Consider the following 24642-nt stretch of genomic DNA (forward strand, 5'->3'; position numbering starts at 1 on the left):
AATAACAGTAATAGGATTTATTTATATGCCGCCCAATCACTGGGAATCCGGGCGGCTTACAACAGAGGGGATAATAGACATGATAATAATAGATGTGATAATAATTATCACATGATATCATCTCCAAAACATGGTTGCTGTATCTCTGGGCACCCTTTTTTATTCACAGAGAAGTCCCATGAATTTTATTCACAGAGAAGTCCCAATTGTGCATGTATTCTATTAGCTTTGCTGTGAAATAACATCTCCAGCTGCAGATCCAGCACTGGGAAGTCATATGGTCTCAGTGTCTCCTCCTGTCCTCCGTTTCCCTTCCCTAGGCTGGTTTTCTGGTGGTTTTGCTTTTCCACCTTCTTTTCTTTTCACTTCCCAAATCACAGTGCCATAATGGCTAAAACAGTTAAAAAGAGAAATAAACAACCAAAATAAAATACATGTTGAGTAAGACATGGTGGCCAGAGCGATGAGGTTAAGGAAGAGTCTGAAAAAGAGACTCCATGCCACTGACAGCCTCAGTAGTGTTAATGAAGAGACATTGTGTTATGAAAATCTCCCTATCGGGATGTATCTAGTTTCTTTCTCTAATGCAACTGAGGCAAGAAAAGGGCTTTTGTGATTAATTCCTAACACTACAGTCTACCATGTGATTCTCTTCTTTCTGTTTCACCACCATCTAAAGCACCATTGACAGCAAATGAGATGGCCTTCTCAATTCCTGCTTCCAGGTTTGGAGCACCTGTTCAAGGAAAGCAAGGCTAGTTCTGATGTCCTTCCATCAACTGTCAAAGGTAGTTTACTGGGACATCTTTTTAGTTTTTAAAACCAACCTGTTTGATTATGTAAGTTTTAGTTGGTGGGTATTCTTTATTGCTTAATGATATTAATATTGTATCCATGTTTTAATTGCTTTTCTTGTATTTTGCTGCTTATAGGGTCAGTACAGACCGGCACAGTACTCCGGCTTCCCAGAAGCATGGGCATGTGGCCTATGGATGACACATGTCCTGACGCCACCCTGAAGCAGGCATCATGCTGCCCACCTGACCAGACAGCAGACAGCATTGCGGCACTACAGCGGCACAGCAATCATATACCGCACATGACAGGAGCACTGAAAAGGTGGCACTCTGGCAGAAAAGTCTGTTTTGGCCCTTAGTCTTCTTGGACACTATTTTAAAATAAAAAAAATCCAAACAAACAACAACAACAACAGCAAACCAAAGTCTAACAGCTCTAAGCAGTTGCATGTTACCCGTGAGTCACACTTTCTATATCACTCATGATGATGATGATGATGATGATGATGATGATGATTCCTTTTCCACCACTCCTCAAGGCTTGAGGAAGGTACAACATGTTAAAATGCAAAACACATTTTAAAAAAGGAATAACATAAAGAGATATCTAGAGATATCATATATAGAAAATATTTAATGTTATTGCTCCAGCACATATTTTATCCTAAATTAACATTAAAAAAACCTTGACACATTTTAAAAAAATTTGACTTAAGACCTGCATTGAATAAAGAGATGTAGAAAATCTAAAGGGTAATTCTGATCTATACCATAGTCCAGGATCAGGTCAGTTCATATTACAATTCACAAAGATCAACTTCTTCAAACATTCCTAGACTGAATCTACTATTCCCATTATTCAAACAGATTGAATTGGGACCAAGACTCTGCTGACACTTCGGAAGTGCATATTATTTGGATTTCACTCCGATAAGTGCTGAAAACCTCAGATGCTTATCCAAAGCTTATCTTGTCTTTGAACCCTCCTCCTTTTCTCCCTCAAGAGGTCTAACATGTAAGTACAGCTCTGTAGCAAAGAGAAAGTGAACAGTTACAAAAAAGAAGAAAGAAAGAAAGAAAGAAAGAAAGAAAGAAAGAAAGAAAGAAAGAAAGCTCTATTATCAGAAAACTGCACCTGATGACAACATACACTTGGTAAGCAGTTAAGCATCAAAGTCTAAGTAAAGTGTTTTCAAGAAGAACAACATCAGATCATGTGTGAAATCCAAGAAAGGAAGAAAAATGTTGTTAAGGGGAAATGGCATAAATACAATTTTTAAAAAAATCAGTTATTGGTACCAGAAATCTTTCAAGCTCCAAATGAATAAACAAAACTAGTGATCAGGAGGCAGTGCTTTTGAATGTACATTGCCCAAGAGCTGTTTTTAGGTTGTTGAGAGAGAGAGAGAAGTTTCCATATAACTACTATCGATCAAAGCCTAACAATTATGAGGTAAGTGGTCAGTTGTCATTTCAAAGAAGACTCAACTCAAATGGCATTTATTCATTTCTCTCTTAGGAGATAAATGTTTCTCTTCTACTATAGTTCTCAATCACATTATAGTAGTTATGTCACAATGATTATTTCTCACGTATAAAGTGGCTGTGACTCCTTGTTTAAAGAGGACACTTCTCCATTTAGGGACTTTTGGAGGATACTGCTCTATATTAAATTTCTTCATGTACTGTTTAGTCAAAGGCCAGTTTAAGGATAAAGAAGAATAGGATGACAGAATGTGGACTTAGAGTAAGATTGCTGCATTTCTGTTTAAAATATAATTGTTAAAAATCCAGAGTCACACAAGGTAACTTCCATCTGTCCAACAGGGGTTTCCCACTTGCCTGCAGCCATTGTACTCCTGCCCCAAAATATGATCCTTAGGGTCCCTTGGCCTGCTGGAGCAGAACTGGAGGAACACCGTGACGGATAAGAAGAAGAAGAAGAAATTTCCATTGTGCCTATAAAATCTGCTCCACTAGTGGAGTAAGTTAACAGAATAAAACATACAAAAACACCAAGGTTCTATGCTACAGAAACCACTAAGGGCTTTCATTTCCCAAAGATGGTGTGAAGGGGGAAAAAAAGAAAGAAGTGTTAGTTGGGATTACAGGAGGAAGGAAGAAGAAGAAGAGAAAAAAGACAAATTATCAATACTAACTCTACCTTTGGGTAGAGTGGGACCATCACCACAGACTTTAGGTCAAAAAGGGTATCTAATTGTTGGCTATTTATTTTACTATTGTTGTATTTCTGTTGCCAGGTACAGAGGAAAGTGCTTGTACGATGCTGCTGTCTACCATGCATCTAGATTTGGGTTGGGGTGTCATTTCATGTTCGGCTTCTAGCAGAAAAATGATATAAGCCCCTGTGCAGAGTCCTGGTTATCTGCCAGTTCAACTAAAATACAAGAGGTCCTTTCACACAACACAGTCACAGTGCTGTGATTCCACTTTAGCTGCCACAGTTCCGCCTGATGCAATCCTGAGCACTGCAGTTGAGAGACAGGCATTGAGAATTCTTTGCCAGACAAATCCTCTTGTGCCTCTAATCAGATGCCAACTCCAAGGATTCCACAGGATTCAACCATAGTGGTTAAAATGGAATCATAATAATAATAAATGTGTAGTATGAAAGGGACCAAGCTGAGGAGTTTGTGATTTCTCTATCAACTTCTTGTGACACTTTTGTAATATTAGCAACCTCATTTTATGTACAATTAGACTACATTATTTTTACAGAGCTTTGTAGAATTTGAACAAAACAGTTGAACTACAAAGCCCTTAGCCACAGTGGGTGACGCAGTGCTATTACATCCTATTTCTGGAATACTGTTATGAGGTTAATGAGCCACATTTTGCCCTAAGCTCATGTGTTGTTTGTAAACCATTCTAACCTGTGTGGATCATTTTCCAGGCTGCTGCCGCTTGCCGATTCATTTCAGCTACCTACTCTCCTTTCATACTTGGTTTATTTGTTTACAGCCCAGTTCCCCAGATTAATCATGATTCAGAATCCTTTCTAAGGCTTTATTTTGACTGCTGACAATAAGCATTATGCTATCTTCCCAAACGTATTGTTTCCACTGGATCATACACAACACTACATTTGAAGATGGGGCAGGGGAAGCTATGGAATGAGCAGAATGTTTCAGCCTAGTAAAAGTTTGGTGTTTCCTTTTTTTAAAAAAAGTGGCCTTCACTCTATAGACTTCTTTAGTATGCTTGTCCTTAAAACTGTTTATCTGGCACGTCAGCAGGCAGCTGGTGGAACAAATAGGAGACCCTGGGAAGCACATTCATTTTTAAAGTGTTAATACACCCAATGCAAAAGACAGTAATGTGCTTCCATCCGTTAAGCTCCTCTTCAAATGTTTTGGATTGGAAGGTCATAATTTAAATGAAATGCAACTGCCAACCTGGAAGGTATAAACATTTAAATGATTGCCTCATCAAGGAATGAAAAAAAAGGGGGGAAGCCTAGCCAATAAATGCCCATTTTCTAAATCAGAAATCTTGAACTAGAGACTCCCTAACTCGAAATAAAATAAATTTCTATAACCTAACCCCATTCTTACCATCCTTTGCTTTTTCTCTGCCCACTTTCTCTCTCTCTCTCTCTCTCTCTCTCACACACACACACACACAGAGAGAGAGAGAATCATATGCAAACACACACTCAACATTACTTCCAAACTACTAGGAGGCTAGCATCTGGATTAGTTATAAATAGCTAGGGGAGGAGGATGGAGAGATAATCCTCTGTATATAATACAACTGAGATTCAGTTTTGCTGGCTACAAAAGTAGAGAGTGCTACTTGAAGTAGCACTCATTTTAATAATGACAAAAGGCTAATTGGAAGTGGGAGAAATGACAATGGTAATAAAGGAAGCCATCAGTTGAAAGAAATGGCTAAAATCCCATGCAAGCACATATGTAAGATTGCTAAAAATATGACACAGGCTTCCAGTTCAACCATGTTACTCTAACATGGCTGAACAGTGTTGAAGAAATAAATAAAATAATAGAATTCTATACATTCAATTTAGAAGTCTTGTTTATTTTTATGAAGGTTGTAAGAATCATGTTGCCTCTTTGTTCAGAATGGAAATGGAAGATTAATGCCAATAGGCTAATGGTTTTAAGATGCACTGCCTTAAAATAATAAAAGTGAAGTTGACCAAGTGGGATCTGCAGAATTAAATTACCATAAGAATAATGTGAACTCTGACCTTGAATGATCAGGCAGTGTATCGAAAAGATACATATAGGCGGGTTACACACCGCCATTTAGTACGTATTCTATACGTACTAGGGTTAGGAAGGGGTGGTGCTTCCGCACCCCCCTAACCCTAGTACGTATAGAATACGTACAAGATGGCGGCGCCCTGTTCATACGGGCGCCGCCATCTTTACGTATCAGACGCATAGCGTCCAGACGTGTCGCGGCGCCTATGACGTTGCGAATGCGCCAGCGGCGCCTCGCGACGTCACAGAGGCACCGCAAGAAGGAGCTCCATTTTGGAGCTCCTTTTTTGCTCCGTGCGGGAGCCGCGCAGTGTGACTGCTACGGCTCCCACACGGAGCAAGCGGCGGTGGCGGTAGACCGCCGCAAAGCGGCAGTCTGTAGCCCGCCATAGCTGACTTTCATTGTGACTGGTAAAAGATGGTACTCAAAAATCAAACCGAACATTGCAGAAACCCCTTTATATATCCAAAGATAAACAATAAAAAGGTAAAGGTTTTTCATTGACAAGATTGTCTAGTCATGTTCAACGGTAGGGGGTGATGCTCATCTCTGTTGCTAAGCTGAAGAGAAAAGATTGTCAAAGATGATTCCATGTTCATGTGGCAAGCATGACTGCACAAAATGCTGTTACCTTCTCACCAAAGTGCTACTAATTTATCTGCCTGCACTTTTACATGGTAAAAATATTTTGTTGTTCTTACTGTGTGCCTTCAAGTTGTTTCTGACTTATGGTGACTCTCAGGCAAACTTATCATGAGGTTTACATGGCAAGTTTTTTCAGAGAGGGTTTGTCACTGCCATCCTCCAAGGCTGAGAGACTGTAACTTACCTAGGATCACACAATGGGCTTACATAGTCAATCTGGGATTCCAATGCTCAAACCACTACACAATGCTGTTTCTCATGAAAAATATGTCCTCTGAAAATTGTTTAAAATGCATTAGGTAATGAACATACTGAGATACATACATATTGCTAACAGGCGGGTGGAAAAAACACACAATACAAAATAAAGACTTCACCACATGATACAAAATAAAGGCAGATATACAATGCAGGTGGCATTTAGAGAAATATTTGTTCATCCCAAAGGGAAGTGATTGGTTCAAGGTCCCTCAATGAGTGCCATGGGTGAGCAGGGACTTGAACCTGACCCTCACCAGTCCAAATTGGGTTGCAGGGCTTGGTGGAGTAACTTAAATAAAAATATAGGCAATTGCTCAAAGGTCATTAGAAGACAGATTTCCACAAAGGGGGACACAATGGATCAGAGTGGAAGCATGCACATGTGATTAATGTCAGGTTTTTCTAATATTAAACTATATTGTAAATTAATACAATTATTATTCATGTGTGTGCACAAGCTTTAGTTCTTAAAGATGTAAAAGAATAGCTGTTCGTACTTTTTCATGCTGATATAGTTTTCCACACCATACAACAGAAGATGGCACAGAACTTAAGTTCAGAAAGCATAAAGGTGGTTTGTTGAAAGCATAAAAACTGTTTCCAAATGTCCCTTTGCAAGAGTACAGCTGTAACTAAATAATTTTAATAGACATTTAAGCCTGCGACATTGTACAAAAGCAGCTCTAGCAACTGATTAATATTTCAGTTCAGTGGATCCAAAGACTGTTTGCAACATCCCTTTATATAGTTTGCTATACACATTTCACCAATATTGAGTTCATTTTTATTAACCAAAATATACAGTTCTCTCCTTCACAACAAAGATAAAAATGTTTATAGAGAATGCATTTGTGGGTCCTTTATTTTTTTTTTTTTTTTGAACTTAAGTCATTCAATACAGTTTTGAACAAGTCTAAAGAGATTTTAAGGCAGGCAGTTTGTATTATATCATTCCCTTGGGTTATATGTATGATCGTCTTTACTAAAGCTTCTTTCGCTCCCAGTTGAATAAATATGCATTTTATTTCACTAATCTTGAAACAACAGGAATAAAGTTTACCCAGGTCTTTTATACCTCAGAGAACAAAACAAATACTACAAATCTTTAGAGAGAAAGGATATACAAAAAAGGCTTGAGGTGAATGTTTCAAAGTAAATATTCTTAAATGATGTGCAAATTATTCCAGCACTTGAACACGATTTATGAAAGGGGATTAAGCAACTGAAACAAGAACCCAGTTTAAACCGTTGGGCTTCAAAGTCAAAGATGAGAGGTGGTTACAGCACAGGGAAGAAGAAACCAGATAGCAATCTATGGTGAAGGTTTCTGATTGATATTCTTTAATTTACTCTAGTTTGCTTCAGTTATCACTTCACTCAGTCTTAAACATAGTAGGCAGTGTAAAATTACCCTCATTTTGCTGTAGTATAAACAATTATACATATGTACTAATGATAATTAAATAATAATGTGATGATTAAAGGTGAGTGGTAGCTGTTTTTTTTCTTCTATGTACAAAAACAGAACAAAAGAATTTGAACCAGAAAAAGAACTTGAAGCATTATCCATCTCAAACAGTTGTAGTTTATTTTTATTTTTTTAAAAAACCCAAACCATGGCTACAATCCTTTCCTCAACACCTCCCTTTTGGTTCAACACATATCTCATGTTTGCCTAGCTTTAACAGACATGTACCGATACATGTGCAAAAAATCATCAAGAAAGTCAGGAAATGGAAGATATACATACACTTTCTAATCCACATATGTGGCACTGTCACATCTCAGGAGATTATCAGACAGGGGAAAAGGGTAGGAGAGAATCTGGGCACTTCCATCCTTATCATTCAATTATGTGAAGATTATTACATGACGTCCCACAACGTTGCACTCATCCCATCCTTATCCCATCAATGAAGTGCAATGGTCCCGACACTTTTTATTCACTGGAAATACATGGTATACATTTATGAGGAAAATGGTATACATACCATAGAGTGAGGAGATTATCAGAGGGGGGAAAAGGTTGGGAGAGAATAGGGACGCTCGAGTTCTTATTGCACGATGATTATCACATGATGTCCCATGACACTGCACTCATCCTGTCCTTATGCAGTCAATGAAGTGCAATGATCCTGTCATTTTTTATTCACGCAAAATTCCAGATAATGAGCTTTGTCTAAAGATATTTATATACAGTGGGCCCTTGGTATTCACTGGGGTTTGGTTCCAAGACCCCTGGTGGATACCAAAATCTGTGGATGCTAAAGTCCCATTAAATACAACAGCGTAGTAAAACAGTGCACATTATATAAAATGGCAGAATCAAGGTATATATATATATTCAGATAGATAGATAGATAGATAGATAGATAGGAATATTAACAAGGTGTGGATGACTGAATCTGTGGAAGCAGAATCCATGGATATGGAAGGCCACCTGTACATTAAAAAGCTTCATGTAGCTCTACACCTGGAATAGACAAAGGGATATCTAATATAGGCATGGTACATACCATCCCTTTGGGGCAGCCTGCACCTGCCCCTTTTAGCTCCGGGTTGGGGGCAGGGCAGCCTCACTGGCAGCCATGCAGCCCCAATCTGGAGTTTTTCCAGACCACGGAGAAGTGGCAAAATGCCACTTCTCCATGGTACGGAAAAGTGGCAAAATGCCACTTCTCCATGGTACGGAAAAGGGGTGTCCTTGGGGCTTCATGCCCCTGGACTTCCAGGGAACCGCAGTCATGGGAGAAAGGGGCCATCCTTTGTGTTCATTCTTGCAACATTTGGAACAGAAAAGGGGCTCTTTCTCCCTGGCATCGTTCCCACAGCCATTTTGTGACTGTGGGAACGAGGCGTGCACCCAGAAGGAGCTCCGTTTCGAAGCTCCTTCTCACGCTGCAGCCAGGCTGCCATAAGTGGCCTGGGGTGGCGCAGAGACGTCACGCACATGCAGCGCCATTTGGATGTGGTGCATGCATGACGTAATCATGGCGGGCCCCGTGTAGATGGGAGGCTGCCATGATTTCAGCGCCGCCATGTACTAGGGTTGTGGGGCGTGCGGACGCTCCACCACCGGGCAACCCTAGTACGTGGCCAGGCCGGTGCAAAGTGCTGGTCTGAATCGCGCCATAGTTTGTAGATCCAATCATCTCCTGTGATGATTATCAGAAATGGTTGCTTTTGTGCCATGGTATCTTCTGTAGAATAGCCCAGCTCCATGTTATACAAGAAATGTTCATGATGAAGAATTGTTCATGGTATACATGGTGTGACTTACAATGGCAAACTTGTTTCAATGCGTTTTGCTACTCTAGTAACAATGATTGCGGAAGAAACAGCAATTTCAGACAACCATAGAACACTTGTTTACTAAAGTCATTGATTAAACTAAGGACTGAAACAATTACGTTGAATGAGACAGTTTTGACAAAAATAGCTATTTAACACTTCCCAAGACAAGACCAGAATCCCCCTTCAAAATCTGGATATTTACTAGGCCTGAGAAATATTTGGGAGATATAATGTATGCATTAAATAATACATTTTTTTAAAAAAAGGAGAATAGTTAATAATGAAAACAATTTAAATACATATACATATACATATATATATACATATCCTATATGCAATGCCTCGTGATTGCTATGCTACCTCCTGTGCTTTTAGAAAATATCTCACCATTTTGTTAAGTTTCCTGTATTCTGGGGTAAACAGAAGTAAAGTCAAAACACTCTCCTTTTCATTTTTTTTGCCCAAGAGCTAGGCTGAAGGGAAGATTCCCTGGCATAAGTGCTTATTAGCTCAACCAGCTTCTTATTCATGGTAAAGAAAGAAAACACACCAATAAAGTACAAAAGAGAGCAAATATTTGTATAGGTAATTGTATATCTATCTGTATAGGAAAAAAATTATGTAATTGTATACAGTTCTAGAGCTGTACAAAACTGCACAGAAGCCCAGAAATAATCACTATATTTCTTTATCCCAGTGAGCTGAAATTTTAGAACCAAAAACAGAATAGAAATAGTAATGCAAGTAGTGCTTGAACTGTTACACAATCATTAACAAAAATTAGCAATTTGTCAATTAAATTCATATCTCTCAAATGCAAATGAGTAAGGGAGAAGATAACATTCATATCTCAGGGAAATAATAAAATTTGGGAGGGTGAGCTGCTGCTTTGTCTAAGCCAATTTTGAAAGCTTCAAGGAGATGACATATCAGTTAGCATGACAAAATGTTAGTGCATGAAGAATATAAGTGAGTTTTCTGTTCTTCAACTGTTTCCCTTCCAGTTGCTCATTTTAAGAACTACTATTTACACTTGTGGTTACATATTATTATTTTAGAGCATAGGGAAACAGTTGCCATCCTTTGTGTTCATTCTTGCCACATTTGGAATACAAATAGAATTCCAGGAACTTTCAAGGAACACTTAAAATATTAACAAGAGGCAGGATGAACTAGGTGGACATGGGGCCATAAGGAAATGATGAAGAACAGGTTGGAAATATAGTGCTTTTGGAATGCACTTCATTACCAAGCCGATGACTGCATTTTTACAAGAATGGCACTCAGATGAATATAGTAGCCAAAGGGCACTCTGCCTACTGGGAAGCCATTTGTTTACATTTGGAGAGGGGGGAATTGTGCCATGTTTAGGAATGTGGGATCACTCTACCTTGCTCTCAATACAGAGAATGGATATAGGCTTTCTTTTTTTAACCAACCACAGCTGAGAAAAGGATCCTAAAACTAATAGCAACAACAAAAACCCAATTACAGACCATGACACTAGTTAGAATATGCACTTTATCCTATGATACCTCACTGATGCCTAGATTCTTGAACAAAATCTGAATCACTGATGGTCCAAAACTCCATTCAACAACACCTGTAGACTGTAAAACTACAAGAAGAACAACAATTTGCTTTTGATTGTTTTGCTATTGTTCTTTCCATGCTGATCCATCTGTCCATGGCATGTTTGGAAATGTAACAGAACCTCATAAAAAGTGTTTTGCTTTCAAAAGAAGAGGCAGTCAAAAACTTAAAATTAAATTCCACTGAAGTCAGTCGGAATCATTTCTAAAAAAAAAACCCCAAACTGTTGGGTGAATCTCCTGGCTCAATTGGGAATTGGTTCAATGCAGTCAGAGTAATTAGGAGACCATCCACTTTGTACTGAAATTATTCTGATTATAAATGGGACCATTTCTAACTGGAGCTACAGCACTCCCTGCTGCCTGTCCCCCACATAACAGAGGGCCTCTTTTTCTTCTCGTAAACCCAAAGGCTTGAGCTTTGGTGGATCCTGACAGAACAGAAATCTATTATATCGCTCCGTGTGTCTCTGTTTTGTCTCCCTCTCTCTTTTACACTTACTCACACACACACATCCCATTTAGATCCATCACACTTCTTCAGAGAACCACATTTACACTGCAGTGTAAAATTAAAAGTCAATTCTGGCAACCAATGTGTTCCTTCTCAGATGTAACTTTCTAATATCATTTTGCTGCAGGATCTTTGCCAAATTAGATTCTCTAAAAAGGCCCAACAACTGATAAATTATCATTGTACAGTTTGCATGCTTTTGAGAAGGAACCACAATCTATTTTGTTGAAAGTGTAATGGCTGCTTAATACCACTAAATACTAGTAAACTGATTTTGCTCTTAAAGAAATAATAATAATAACATAAGAGGTATGAAGAGAAAATATGGCATAATTGTAGTTACAGTAAAATAACGATTGTTTGGTAAGCTGACCTCCTTTGCACAGACATAATGGCCAAACATGTGCAACTATCTTTGGATTTTTTAAAAAAAACCTATAGAGGAGGGGGATCAGTGTTGGAACTGGGGTATGTAAGCATGTGGGAATTAACCCTCTCAGTTCCTCAAAGCTGCTGTTTACCCTGAAAAGAATATGGGCATTTGGAGCAATATTACTTTCCCTTCCAAGGCAAATGGCACCATTAAAAGGGGTGGGTAAGTGTTTTTTGGTGGTGGTGAAGAGACAACTTGAAATCAAGTTACCTTCCAAAGGCACTTAACATGAAACAAAACAAAAAGCTAGTTGTAATCATGCATTTAACAGCATCTGTGATATCATCTGAGAAAGACCAAATACAACTAAGGTTGCATCTGCACTACAAAATAATGCAATTTGGCACAATTTTAAATGTCATGGATCAATATTATGGAAACCTGAGATCTGTAGTTTTGTGAGCCTTCTCTGGCAGAGTGAATCCTGGGATTTGTAGTTTTCTGAACCTTCTCTATCAGAGAGCTGTGGCACCATAACAAAATACAAATCCCAGGATTCCATAGCATTGAGCCAAGGCAGTTAGAGTACAGATTACTTCTGTAGTGCAGATGAAGCCTAAGTCACACAACAGTTGTGTGTTCATACACCAAGTGATCATTGTCATGTGTAACTACATGGAGTAAACATATAGGTTTGACAACAGTCAGTCAAAAGCCACATTTAGACATAGAGGTTTAGAAGAAAGGTAAAGGTATTCCCCAATGACAAGGCTGTCAAGTGATTATGTGGTCAGCATAATTGCACAGAACGCTGTTTACCTTCCCACCAGAGTGGTACCTACTTATCTACTTGCATTTTCATGCTTTCAAACTGCTAGGCTGGCAGAAGCTGGGACTAGTGATGGGAGCTCACCCCATCATGCAGCACTTGGACCTCAAACTGCCAGCCTGCTGATCTTCCAATCTACAGAGAAGATTATCAGACCAGTGCTTAAGCACTGATAAATCATTGCTGAAAAATTTAGGAAGCACATGTGTGTGAAAGTCTAGCATTCAGGGAGAGGGAATTTCCTCTGAACAGAAACTTTCCCTCTCCCCAAATGATTCAGTGATGCTGAAGTGAAGCCAACAATACCCTGACGTTGAGGAAGCGCACCAGGCTTTCACACATGTATGCTTCCTCAATGTTCTAGAGGCAATTTACCAGCGCTTACCCCACCGTAAGTGCTGGTCTGATAATCTTCAAGTCAGCATCTTAACCTGACTTGAGCCACTGCATCCCAACATTCTTTACCATACATCCTTTCATTTTTCTAGTTTTACGGTTCATGGAAAGTCCATTCCTCTATAGGCTGCAGTTAACCTAGGGTTCATTCAGATATTGTTTTGAGTTTTTTTCGTGCGACAATGCAAATAATCTCAAATCATTAAAAAAAAAATCAGGGGGGAATCAATATCAATTATTTCAGGGAAAGTGGTTTTTTTGGGAGCGCCCCCCCCCCCCCCCAACTTAATCAGATGCATTAGAAATGCATCTGGACAACAAAGATTCAATGCAAATTCAAGCCAGATAATTTTCACCACCGGAATAACCCTCTACAGTCTGGCTACAAGTCAGCATTCCAGGTAAAGGATATCAAGGGTAAACTATTCACTAACCACATATGTGCATTTCAATTAATATTTTCTTTAAATATCTGAAAAGGAGTGTGAATGGACAAAGAGGTTGATGTTAGTTTTTTTTAAAATTCTGCAGCTTTGTCTTCAAAAAGTTGTCCTCCTCCTTAACTGTTTTTCAACTGTGGTAGAAAAGTTATGGAGAACACACACTTGGGTGGGTCAGCTTCCCCCCCTTCCCTAAGCAAACAGCAAGGAACGATAAGATTAAATAACTCTTTTTCTTTCTGGCTTCAGTTCCAGTCCCAGTGCCAGCCTCCAAGGTTGTTGCAGTTAGAGAGACAAACTGTGAGAAACATACAATTGCATGCAATAATATAATCTGGTCCAAACTGTAAGGACTCTTGCGGACAGTGACCAGGATCCAGCAACTTCAAGAATTTGCCCTTTACACTGTAAATTAATGCAATGTAAGGATTAATGATCAGAAGCAATGTGAATAAATCGACAGAAGATGATGAACTTTCAATACATTTGTAGTTTGAAGACAGCTGCATTGTGTGCTATCTTGAAATAGGTTACAGTGTTTGACATCCATCACTGAAAGTCAGTGTTTGTGGTACCAGTGCCACTATATTTAATTTTTTTAAAAAAAGAATCCAAAATGAAGTTTTAATAAGTCTGTGTTGTGTTTTACTTTTCTTCCCTAAAATCAGAATCGTCTTTAGCATTTCAGTGACTTGGTTTGTTTATTTGGGGGGGGGGGGGAGCGTCTTTAGTTTTGAGATAGTAGCCAAAGAGGAGAATATTTCAATTTTAAAAACACCTTTGGAAATGCCCTCATTGCAAATACTGCACATACCGTCTTTGTGCTCTGCAGTCAAACTGGACAATGGAACGACCACCTGTTAACTGCTAACAACATGTCATTACCAGTTCTCATGCCTTTTTAAAGCAATTTTGGCTCTGGCTGCTGATAATTCTGGCGACGATACTGGTGTGAACATTAAGGGCATAGAAAGCCAAAGGCAGAAAACTGACAATACAGTTTGTGCTTTGACTACTAATAAGTAAGCAAATGCTAACATTTTTCTAATTCCACATAATTACTGAGTCTCAAGGGGCCAAAAGAAAATTCCAAATACATATTTTTGAAGCAAGTCAATCTACACCATTCAAAAGTACACAAAGCATATATCTGTGCACTTTTCACATTGGATTGTATCTACTTCAAAAACAAAGTTTAAGCACGACAGGGACTCCTCATAACTTTCTGAAGTTCAAGTGCTAGGTTGTGTGCTAACTTTATATCATTGGTGGGAACTTGATCTGTCTTCTAAATCATTATTGAAGAGATGTTAGAATTATGATGCCAAGAAGTATAAAAGACAACAACAAATGGTGAGACAGCTTAAGGGCATTCTGCCAAAAAAATGGCAAAGAGGTAGAGGCCCTGGGATTGTATCTCTTCACCATGAGCCATTTATAAATAGAGTTGAACAAAGCAATGATAAAGGAAGTTTTAACAAGCTGAAAAGGACTCGGGTTCATATCCTAATATAAGCAAGCTAGCAAAACCTGTGCTTACTACATCAATGAAGACATGAAAAATTACTTTCATATATATTGTCTATATTTGGAAGTTCTGTGTACTGTCAATTTATTTAGTTATATCTAAATTAGCTGACATCTCAGGTAGAATGAACTACATATTCCACATGTAGATTTGAAAGCTGGAGGACTCCAAAAATATGTTGTCAGTGGCATCTAGTTTGACACTGCTGTAAAAAAAAAAAAAAAAGCTAGCCTAGAAGGGATATTTGATTCATGCCAAATAGTGATTTGCTTCTTGAAACTATTTGCTCCCAAATGGAGTTTCCACTGAACCTGCATGCTCTTCATAGGGATCAGCTGGGATTTTATTACAGATGAGAGCTGACATGGGCCAAAGTCATGTTAAAATTCAACTGTTTTGGTTTTAAATTGTGCAGCAGATCAAGTTTTTACTGTGTACATAATAAATGTAAATAGATTTAATACTAACTGCTTACCCTTAAGAACATAAGAAATGTGGAGTGTTCAACTGTAGCAGTTTGATACCACTTTAACTACCATGCTTCTGTCCTATGAAATTTGTTGTTGAATAAGAAACTTAGAATTCTGTAGTATATTTTCCATATCATCAGAGCTTTCTGGTAGATAATTCTTAAGCCTCTTAAGAATGGTGTGTTCCAACTGCACAATTAAAGCACTTTGATGCCAATGGCATCACTAGGCTTGGCGTGACCCAGTGCAATAACATATGGTGTCAAACCCCCCCCCCCCCCACCTCTACCCTTTCCCCTGCACACAGAATCCTTAGTACAGCCAGCCTCCATATCCAGGGATTCTATATCCATGGATTCAACCATCCACAACTTGACAATAATTTTTTAAAATATATAAATTCCAAAAAGCAAAATTAGATTTTACTAATTTGTATGAGGGACACCATTACATTATGCTGTTGTATTTGACAGGACTTAAGCATTCACAGATTTTGGTATCCACGGGGGTCCTTGAACCAAACCCCAGTATGAGATTAGCAACCTGAATCTTTTAAATTTCTACTGGAACAGAACATGTAGTCCAAACCATGAGGACTGTAAACTTGAAGCTCATTAAATCCCAGTAAAATCAAGCCTTCATTCCAAACCATGAGGATTAGGAACTTAACTCTTCTCCAATTCTGTTCAAACATTGATTAAACCTTTATTTGAAACCATGAGGGCTCGAGTCTGAACTCCTATTGCATCCCAGTAAAATAAAACTTTTTTGTTCTGAATCATGAGGACAAGAAATTTTAATCTTAAAAAAATCCTAGTAAAATAGAACATTTAGTTGAAACTATGAGGTTGAAACCATGAAGCCTTGGCGGGATACAAACCGCCGCTTTGCGGCGGTCTGCCGCTGCTGCCGGTTAGTCTGCGGGGGAGCCGGAGCCTCCACACGGCGCGGCTCCCGTGCAGACTGAAAAAGAAGCTCCAAAATGGAGCTTCTTCTTGAGTCGCGTTTGTGACGTAGCGAGGCGCCAGGGGCGCACTCGCTACGTCACAACGCCCGCGACGCGTACGGACGCTCAGCGTCCGATACGTCAAGATGGCGGCGCCCATGTAGAAGGGGCGCCGCCATCTTGTACGTATTGAATACGTACTAGGGTTAGGGGGGTGCGGAAGCACCGCCCCTTCCTAACCCTAGTACGTATCCTATACGTACTAAATGGCGGTATGTATCCCGCCCTTGTAATTAAGGGGCTGTACAGACTGGCCATTAAGGTCAGCCTGGAGGTGGAATCAGAGTGTGGCTTTCATACAATGCATGGCCTGACTGCACCCCCCAGATGCCATCACAGTGCTCCTCTTGCACTGTGTTTAGATAATGCAGTACCAAAGGATTGCTAAAAATCTGCAGCCCTGGCGACTACGGCGCCCTTTCTGTGGCACAGCAAGGAGCCATGGAAAGATGAGATTGGGGCTGCAGCATACAGTTGTTGGGCCTCCGATCTGGCCCTAAAAGGGGCAGCTGCAGGAAGCCCCTTAGGGGCAGTCTGTACAGCCCCGCAGACCTTATTGAATGAACCTTTATTTGAAACGATGAGAACTCCAGAACATCCAAGGAGTGCAAAAGAGTATGGCTAGGACAACAATTTTACACAATATAGCTAGGCAGAGCTTTTATCACAATCTATTGTAACATTTCCCTCCAAGATAAAAAATAAATTTTTCCCTGCTGTGTGTTCTCCTCATTGTTCCCCTTCCCAATTTGCATCACTTTGCAACGTACAGGTTCCTGGTGCTTCATCAGCTGTTTCCCAACCACCACCGCCTCAAAAAGAGAGAGATTTGTCTTGCAGCAGCCATTTCTTCTAAGAAGTCCCAAGCCCCCAACCTTACTCCATGGCAAGGGCTCCAAAGTGATCCTGAGTTCTTTTTGAATAATTTACTACCCCATTTTGTCCCCAATTTGTTGCTCTCCTCTCCTTGTCTCCTCCCTCATATTTCTGTTGCTCTACCTCCAGATTTCATTGGTCTCCTGTGGGACTCTAGGGGGCCAGGGGGGCATTTTCAGCCAAGCAATGGGGGCCATGCAGTCGGGGGCATTTTCAGCCAGGCAAGCCTCTATGCAGGACTGCTTTCATTTTCTCCCAACTGATAGAAAAAGAGATTTTGAGCTGCAACAAAGAAACAAAGTTTTATTTCTTATTGTTGCTTCAATATTATGTTAGTAAAGCTTTAAAATTGCTATGATTGTGGACTGATGTTATTAGTTGCTCATCCCACATTTAAAGCAAGAGGGTCAGAGGTGGCAGTATGTGTGTCTGTGTGTGGTCTTGCATGCACATGGGGATGGTAGGGTTATGGGAGGCACAGCATTTATGTCTTTGGGAGGTTCTGGTTGTATGTGTGCATGCATCCTTGTGGATGGGGCATGGCAGTGGGTGTAGGGACCCAGTATGCATGAGTGTATTATGCCCAAGAAGACTAAAATGGTGAAAGGTCTGGAAACCATGCCCTATGAGGAATGACTCAGGGAGCTGGGGATGTTTAGCCTGGAGAAGAGAAGGTTAAGAGGTGATATGATGTCCCTGTTTAAATATTTGAAAGGATGTCATATTGAGGAGGGAGCAAGCTTGTTTTCTGCTGCTCCAGAGAACAGGACCCAGAACAATGGATGCAAGCTACAGGAAAAGAGATTCCACCTCAACATTAGGAAGAACTTCCTGACAGTAAGGGCTGTTCGACAGTGGAACATACTCCCTCGGAGAGTGGTGGAGTCTCCTTCCTTGGAAGTCTTTAAGCAGAGGCTAGATGGCCATCTGTCGGGGAGGCTTTGATTTGGATTTCCTGCATGGTAGGGGGTTGGACTGGATGGCCCTTGCCGTCTCTTCCAACTCTATGATTCTATGATTCTAAGTGGGAATGGGTGTTTGTGTGCAGGGTTGTGTGGAAGAAAGGGGTTGGTAGTATATGTGAGTGTGCAGGGGCGGGGGGTGTTAGTGTGTGCGCATGTGTGTGTGTGTGCAGGGAAAGGCAGTGGTGGTATGTATGAGGGGAAGGGGTGGCAGTATGTGCTTTTGTGTGGGCAGCAGGGAGCACAGTGGCTGCATATGGGGGTGGGTGGGGGTGGTGGTAGCATGGTTTTACTCCTCCTTAGAGTGTCACCTAGTGCAGTCCGTGCCTCCTAGTGATACTACTGTTTGAAGCTACTTTAACTGCCATGGGATGAAGACATGGCACTTAAAATAGCATCAAAGTGCTTTATATGTGTAGTTTGAACATGGCATTCGTGTAATCTCCAAGGGAAAAGGCTTATGACTCTGAGGGGACATAAACAGGATCTCTGGCCCAGCTTTGGCATAACTGTCATTGACTTTTATTGGGACAAATCTTCTCCAAAGAGCTCCATGTGACAAGAAGATTGTCATGGAAGCTGGAGATCACTGAAGAAGGAAGTCACTGCTGTATGAGAGAAAGAGGCAACAACATGGTCCTAACAAGGTTGTGAGGACACTGAACCTATGATTGCAAATGCAGAATTAAGTGTGATTTTGCTGGATTCTGTTTCAGTTTATTGGGTGGATCATTAGGCCTAATGTAGGGATGGGTGAGAATTTCATTTGGTTCATTTTTTGATATGAAATCTTGTTTTGTTCAAACTACACATTTAAATTGGATGGGGGGAAAAAACGTAAGATGGGGGAATCTGAATGTGAAAAAAAAAAGAGTAAAACATACAGACTCATTTGTCCAAGTCTTTGCATATTTAACTCTTAGAAATCTGCCATTGAATCTCAATGTATTCAGCCACCCCAGTACTGTTAAATTACTGTTAAATTCTCCTTCTTTTTGTCTGTCAGGCTTCTTATCTTTAATATGTATGTGGCAGGGAGGCTAAACATGATCCTCGCCATACCAGGAATAAGCAATACCTATAGAATTTGTCTCATCATGAGGTTTTCACACACATATACACTCTCTCTCTCTCTCTCTCTCTCTCTCTCTCTATATATATATATATATATATATATATATATATATATGGGTGTATTTTAACCTGTTGTACGCCGTTTGATTGCTTGGAAAAAAGCGGGATAGAAAAAAAAATCATTTATTTATTTTTTAAAGACTGTAGAAGCTATCACTGCTGCCTTCTGTCCAATACTAGCTCCTTTAGAGACTATGGAAAGGAAAGGCAGCCGAAATAAAATCCTTACTTGTAAAAACATATTTAATACTAAAGTCATAATCATTCAGGCCGTACTGTTTTGGATTTCTAGGTATGGAGAAAGCTGCCAGGAAGTAAAACATTGTGCTGAAATGTTGTGCAGGTGCCAATACCAAGGACTTTGAAAAGACAAAGGAATAGATAATGGAACAAAAGGGCCTGAACTCTCACTAGAAGTAAAAATGATTAAACTGAGGCTGTTGTACTTTGTACATATCATGATATGATGTGACTCATTGGAAAACACAACAATGCTTGTTAAAGTGGAAGGCAGCAGGAAAAGAGAGAGACTGTGAGGTCATTGACTTTTCTTGAGATGAATCTTCTCCAAAGAGCTACTTGTGACAAGACTCAATCAAGGAAACCATGGTCTTGACTCTCCAAAAGCCCAGGTGGGCTGATAATAGGATAATTTGGAGAGATCTCCTGTCAGCCTGATGGCAAATCTGAATTTGATTTTAAAAAAATAATAAAGTGGGAGAAAGTATTCTAGACCAGTGGTCCCCAAACGGTGCCCTTTAAGAGATTTTGGATTTCAGCTCCCAGCCATGTTGGCCAATAGTCTGGGATTCTGGGAGCTGAAGTCCAAAATCCCTTAAAGAGTACAGTTTGGGGACCACTGCTCTAGACTGTAGTGGGAGCTAGATGGGCAATTCAGGTAGAGGCTTCAGGCTGAGGGTGCTTGGCAAGACAAAAAGAGTGGACCTTATCACACGAGGCATATTGCACTGGAATCATGGCCCAAATATTTGAGAAGCACGGAGGTGGGATCGCCAGTCATGCTTCTGAATTGTCACTGTTCTTCCATCGATAAATCGTTCATGGAGCAGTCATTTTTGTAATAACGGGATCTTCCGTTATGCAAAATATGGCTTCTCCGCGAATGACTTGTTGACAAAAGAACAGCAAAATGCCTTCAAGGATGCTTCAGAAGAGCAATCAGTGATCCCACCTCTGAGCTTCTGAAATGTTTGGGCCACGATTCTAGTGCAGTAAGTGCCTCATGTGATAAGGGCCCTTATGCCTTAGATTGGCACTGGGTCACACTTTCGGATGTTTAAACATATCTGGAGTTTTCTCTACCATCCTCATCCTTCTTGGCCTATTCTTTCTCTGGTTGGCTGTACTTATATGTGTGGGTCTCTCTCCCACACACACACACACATACAGCTGCAGTAACTATGTCAGTTTAATTCAGATTGCAATGCCTTCCAACTTCCCCACCTACTTTTGTGGGCTACCATTTTATTCCCCTAAAGGTGGCCATGATTAAAGGGCTTCTTAAAATCAAATGCTACATGGTCAGGTATAATGATCCCAGCCGAAGTTGAGCAGACCAGAACTCGGTCAGTACCTGGAAAACCAGTTCAGAACATTTCTCCCTAGAGTCAATCATATCAGTGACTTTGCATACACACACACACACACACACACACACACACACACACACACGAGAGAGAGAGAGAGAGAGAGAGAGAGAGAGAGAGAGAGAGAGAGAGAGAGAGAACAGAGATATATCCAGTGGCATTGCTGGGGTAGGTGTTACCCAGGGGGATAAACTTGCCCTCCCCCCAGCCAGCAGCCCACCCAGACTGCTGCTGAGGGGGGTGTCACTGCACCGTCCAGAATGCCAATTCAGGGCCTGGCCTGGCTGCTGTCTGAGTAGCTGCACCAGACTTTGAAGGCACCTCCCCTCCAGTAGCTGCCACTTCTGAGGCGAATGGTGCTGCTACCTCTGGAGGTCCCGTTTAGGTCTGGTATCATTGCTGGGAAACCGGGAAAGGGAGGCAACACCCTTTTTCACTCACCCAGTAGCTGCACCAGTACTTCCCAGTGTATCACTCCAGATGCATCGCCCACTTACCCGAATGACTCTTCTGGATATATCACTAAATACAGTGCACCTACACAGCTTCCAGCTTACACAGAAGCTGTGTGGGGAGAATAACAATGGTGTGTGCACCTGTGATGCGCACATGCCGCACTGCCACAAACATGCACCCCATTATTTCCTATGGGGCTTGAGCATAGGCGGATTTTCCCTTACACGGGAGGACCCACTGTAACACCAGCAGAAAGAGCATAGGTGGCTTAGACTCTGCATGCCTAGCTTGTGATATATACACTATGTAAAAGTGACATAAATGGGATCATAAAGAAGATATCCCAGTATTATTCTTTATTTTATGTTTTGGGGCGGGGGGGGGGGATGTTGTATAGTATGTATTTGTTTTCCTTCTTCCTCAGACCAAATCTCTCACACTCAGTTAAGGCTGCATTTCAGGGATTTAAACTTCTAGCTACTTCAAATAAACCAATACAATGCTCGCAAGTTATGATGCTATCCATCCAATTTATAATCCCTTAGAACTTTATAATGTAAAGGTAATATAACATGTGAAATCCAACATTATTTGATTCAATGTGAGTCAACTGAATAAAGGATAGGGAGAGTTAGAGTGGTGTAGTGTTTAGCATGCTGGAGTAGGACTCTGGAGATGAGAGTTCAAATCCCCATTCAGCCATGGAAACCCACTGGGTGACCTTGGGCAGGTGACACTCTCTCAGCCTTAGAGAAAAACAATGGCAACTCTTCTCTGAAGAAATCTTGCCAAAAAAAACCCTGTGATAGGTTCACAGCAGGGTCTCAGTAAGTTGGAAACAACTTGAAAGCAGCAATTTCATCAAATATCGTAAAATGTGGGTTGCACTGTCCTAACAAGTTCCGTTTTTATTCCCTCGGTCATACTTCTAGAATCTTGGATCATTTAATTCAGCTGAATGGTTAGAAAATCAGTATTTCAGACACAGAAAACTACTTCTACACCCAGTTAAAACTATGGAATTTATTTATTTCTACATGATGTGGTGATGGCAGCCAATGTAGATATCTTTAAAGGGGATTAAACAGATTTATGATGGATAAGCATGCCATTTATGAGAATTATTATCTCCTATGTCTTTCTTCCACAATGCCTCTGAAATTAAGACAGTGAGCCACAATAGCAGAAGGAGCCTATTGCTCGCATGTTGTGCTTGTGGGCTTCCCAGAGACATATGGTTGGCCAATACAGGGAACAGGATTCTGGGTTAGTTTCGTCATGGTTTTTCTTCTATTCTTTTTAGCTGTCTGAATTCATTTTATGAGCTGTTTTGGGCCATTTTCTTAAATAAATAATGGTTTCTGATTTTCCTGCTTATTCGAGAGAAGCCACAAGTAAATGCAAGCCATGTACCAGTATGACATATGTAGACATCTTGCACACACAGTCATTTGTATTTAAAGTCCAAATGATATATCAGCTGTCTCAGTCAGTTTTAAGTACCAGTTTTAAGCTTCTCTCATTGGTTCCATGTGCATGTACTACAAAAAAAAAAGGTATTCCAATGTATTCCATTGTGTTCTTACACAAAAGTTTTAGATGTCCTCCAAATCACTCAATAATCCAAACTGTATTACAGCAATCCATAAGTCTTAATATATTTTTAAATATACTTAATAGGAACTTACTTAAAGATCTTCTGTTTTCTGGCTTTGGTTCCTTGGAATCAGTGTCAAAACTGTTCAACAATTCAGAACTAGAAGATCTTGGAATCTTGAATTCGTTTTTCCTTGACTTAAACCAGGAAAAAAAAAGATAATAACTACTATGTTTTAACAAGTTTTTGACACAAACTACTGAAATGCAACAGAAAACTAAAATACACAAATTCTATATGGCAAAAGAAATAGAAATGCATAATACAAAATATGCTTAGCATAATGTTGTAATAATTATTATAGTTTAACATGTTGTATCTGCAAATTAAAAAAAAATGGAATATCCAGCACACACATTTGGAGGTACTGATCAGTAAGGAATTTTCACAAGTCAATAAATTTAGAACAAACTGCTTAATATACATACAGTACAGTTCTGCAATCCTAATCACTTTAAAATCAAATTTTACTGGAACTTTTGAGCTCAGGCTTCACTGTAGTTTTCTGGATTCAATGAATTATTTGTTTTGGGTTTTGTTTTTTAGGTAACAAGCTTTTGTTTACTTGCTACCTTTAAGCTAATAATTTCTGTTGCATTTTGTTTACAGATATTTGCACTGATTCTGGGACTATCGCCATGCACACTTACCTGTGAGCAAGCTCAACAGAATATAGTGGGATATATTTTCAAGACATAGGGGAAAGTTGTAAATTAATGTATTGTATTGCTTATGTGTGTTTTTCAAGATTATCATGTATGCTGAATCCAAACTTAGATTTGGATTACGGCTGTCCATGTTATTCAGGTACAGAATAATTGAAAGCAAGAACATTTTCTTTATAGCACATTGTATGCCATAATTCCTCTGAAGAGCTAGAGTCTAGATATATAGTAACTTATTATGTTACCCATTCAGCCACACACTCTCTCACACATTATTTCCTCAAACATCCTTATGAAGCAAATTCCAACTGCTACATTGCACTGATGTATATAAGAACAGATGTTGCAAACTTTCATTCTGATCCATGGGTAACTGTTCTAAATATAGATTATTCCATCCATTATTAAATATAAAGTCAAGATTTCTATGTGCCAAGGTATGCAAACAATGTTTAATCTATTGCAATGAATAAGGGAAGCACCATGGAGAATGTTCTATGCTTGCATTTCAGCAACTGGAAGTAATTCAAAATAATGGCAAGAAAGTTTATGTCCTATTGAACAACCCCATTGGCAGGCCTACCGGCATCTTAAACTAATACTTGTATACTAACAATAGATGTGCAATCATATACTTATCTACTCAAAAGAAGCCCCATTAAATTCAATAGAACTTACTCCCTGATAAATGTATGTAGGATCACTCCTTAAGTTATTCAAAGCTTAGATTGTCCTGAAAGATTGTAGCACTGTTTTAAAAAGTAATTATTATAATCCTGTAGTACTGTTACAACATTTTCACTTTCAAAGTGCTTTATAATTTCTATCTTATACAATTGTCCATTAGTGCTTTAAAAGAAGTGGATAGATCACACTTTAAAATGCCAACAGT

At 39.8% G+C, this 24642-nt stretch overlaps 1 protein-coding gene across 1 annotated transcript in view; it reads right to left on the bottom strand.

Moving 5' to 3' along the window:
* The window catches only part of LOC149313888 (rho GTPase-activating protein 15-like), a 522566-nt gene that overhangs the window by 238507 nt on the left and 259417 nt on the right, over nucleotides 1-24642 (bottom strand). The window contains exon 8 of the mRNA XM_089523318.1: nucleotides 23117-23222. Within this exon, the coding sequence (XP_089379444.1) occupies nucleotides 23117-23222 (106 nt within the window). The remainder of the gene's footprint in view (nucleotides 1-23116; nucleotides 23223-24642) is intronic.

This window comes from Sceloporus occidentalis, unplaced genomic scaffold, assembly GCF_023333645.1.
Source record: "Sceloporus occidentalis isolate IW3139 unplaced genomic scaffold, rSceOcc1.0.p SCAF_4, whole genome shotgun sequence".
Lineage (NCBI taxonomy): Eukaryota > Metazoa > Chordata > Lepidosauria > Squamata > Phrynosomatidae > Sceloporus > Sceloporus occidentalis.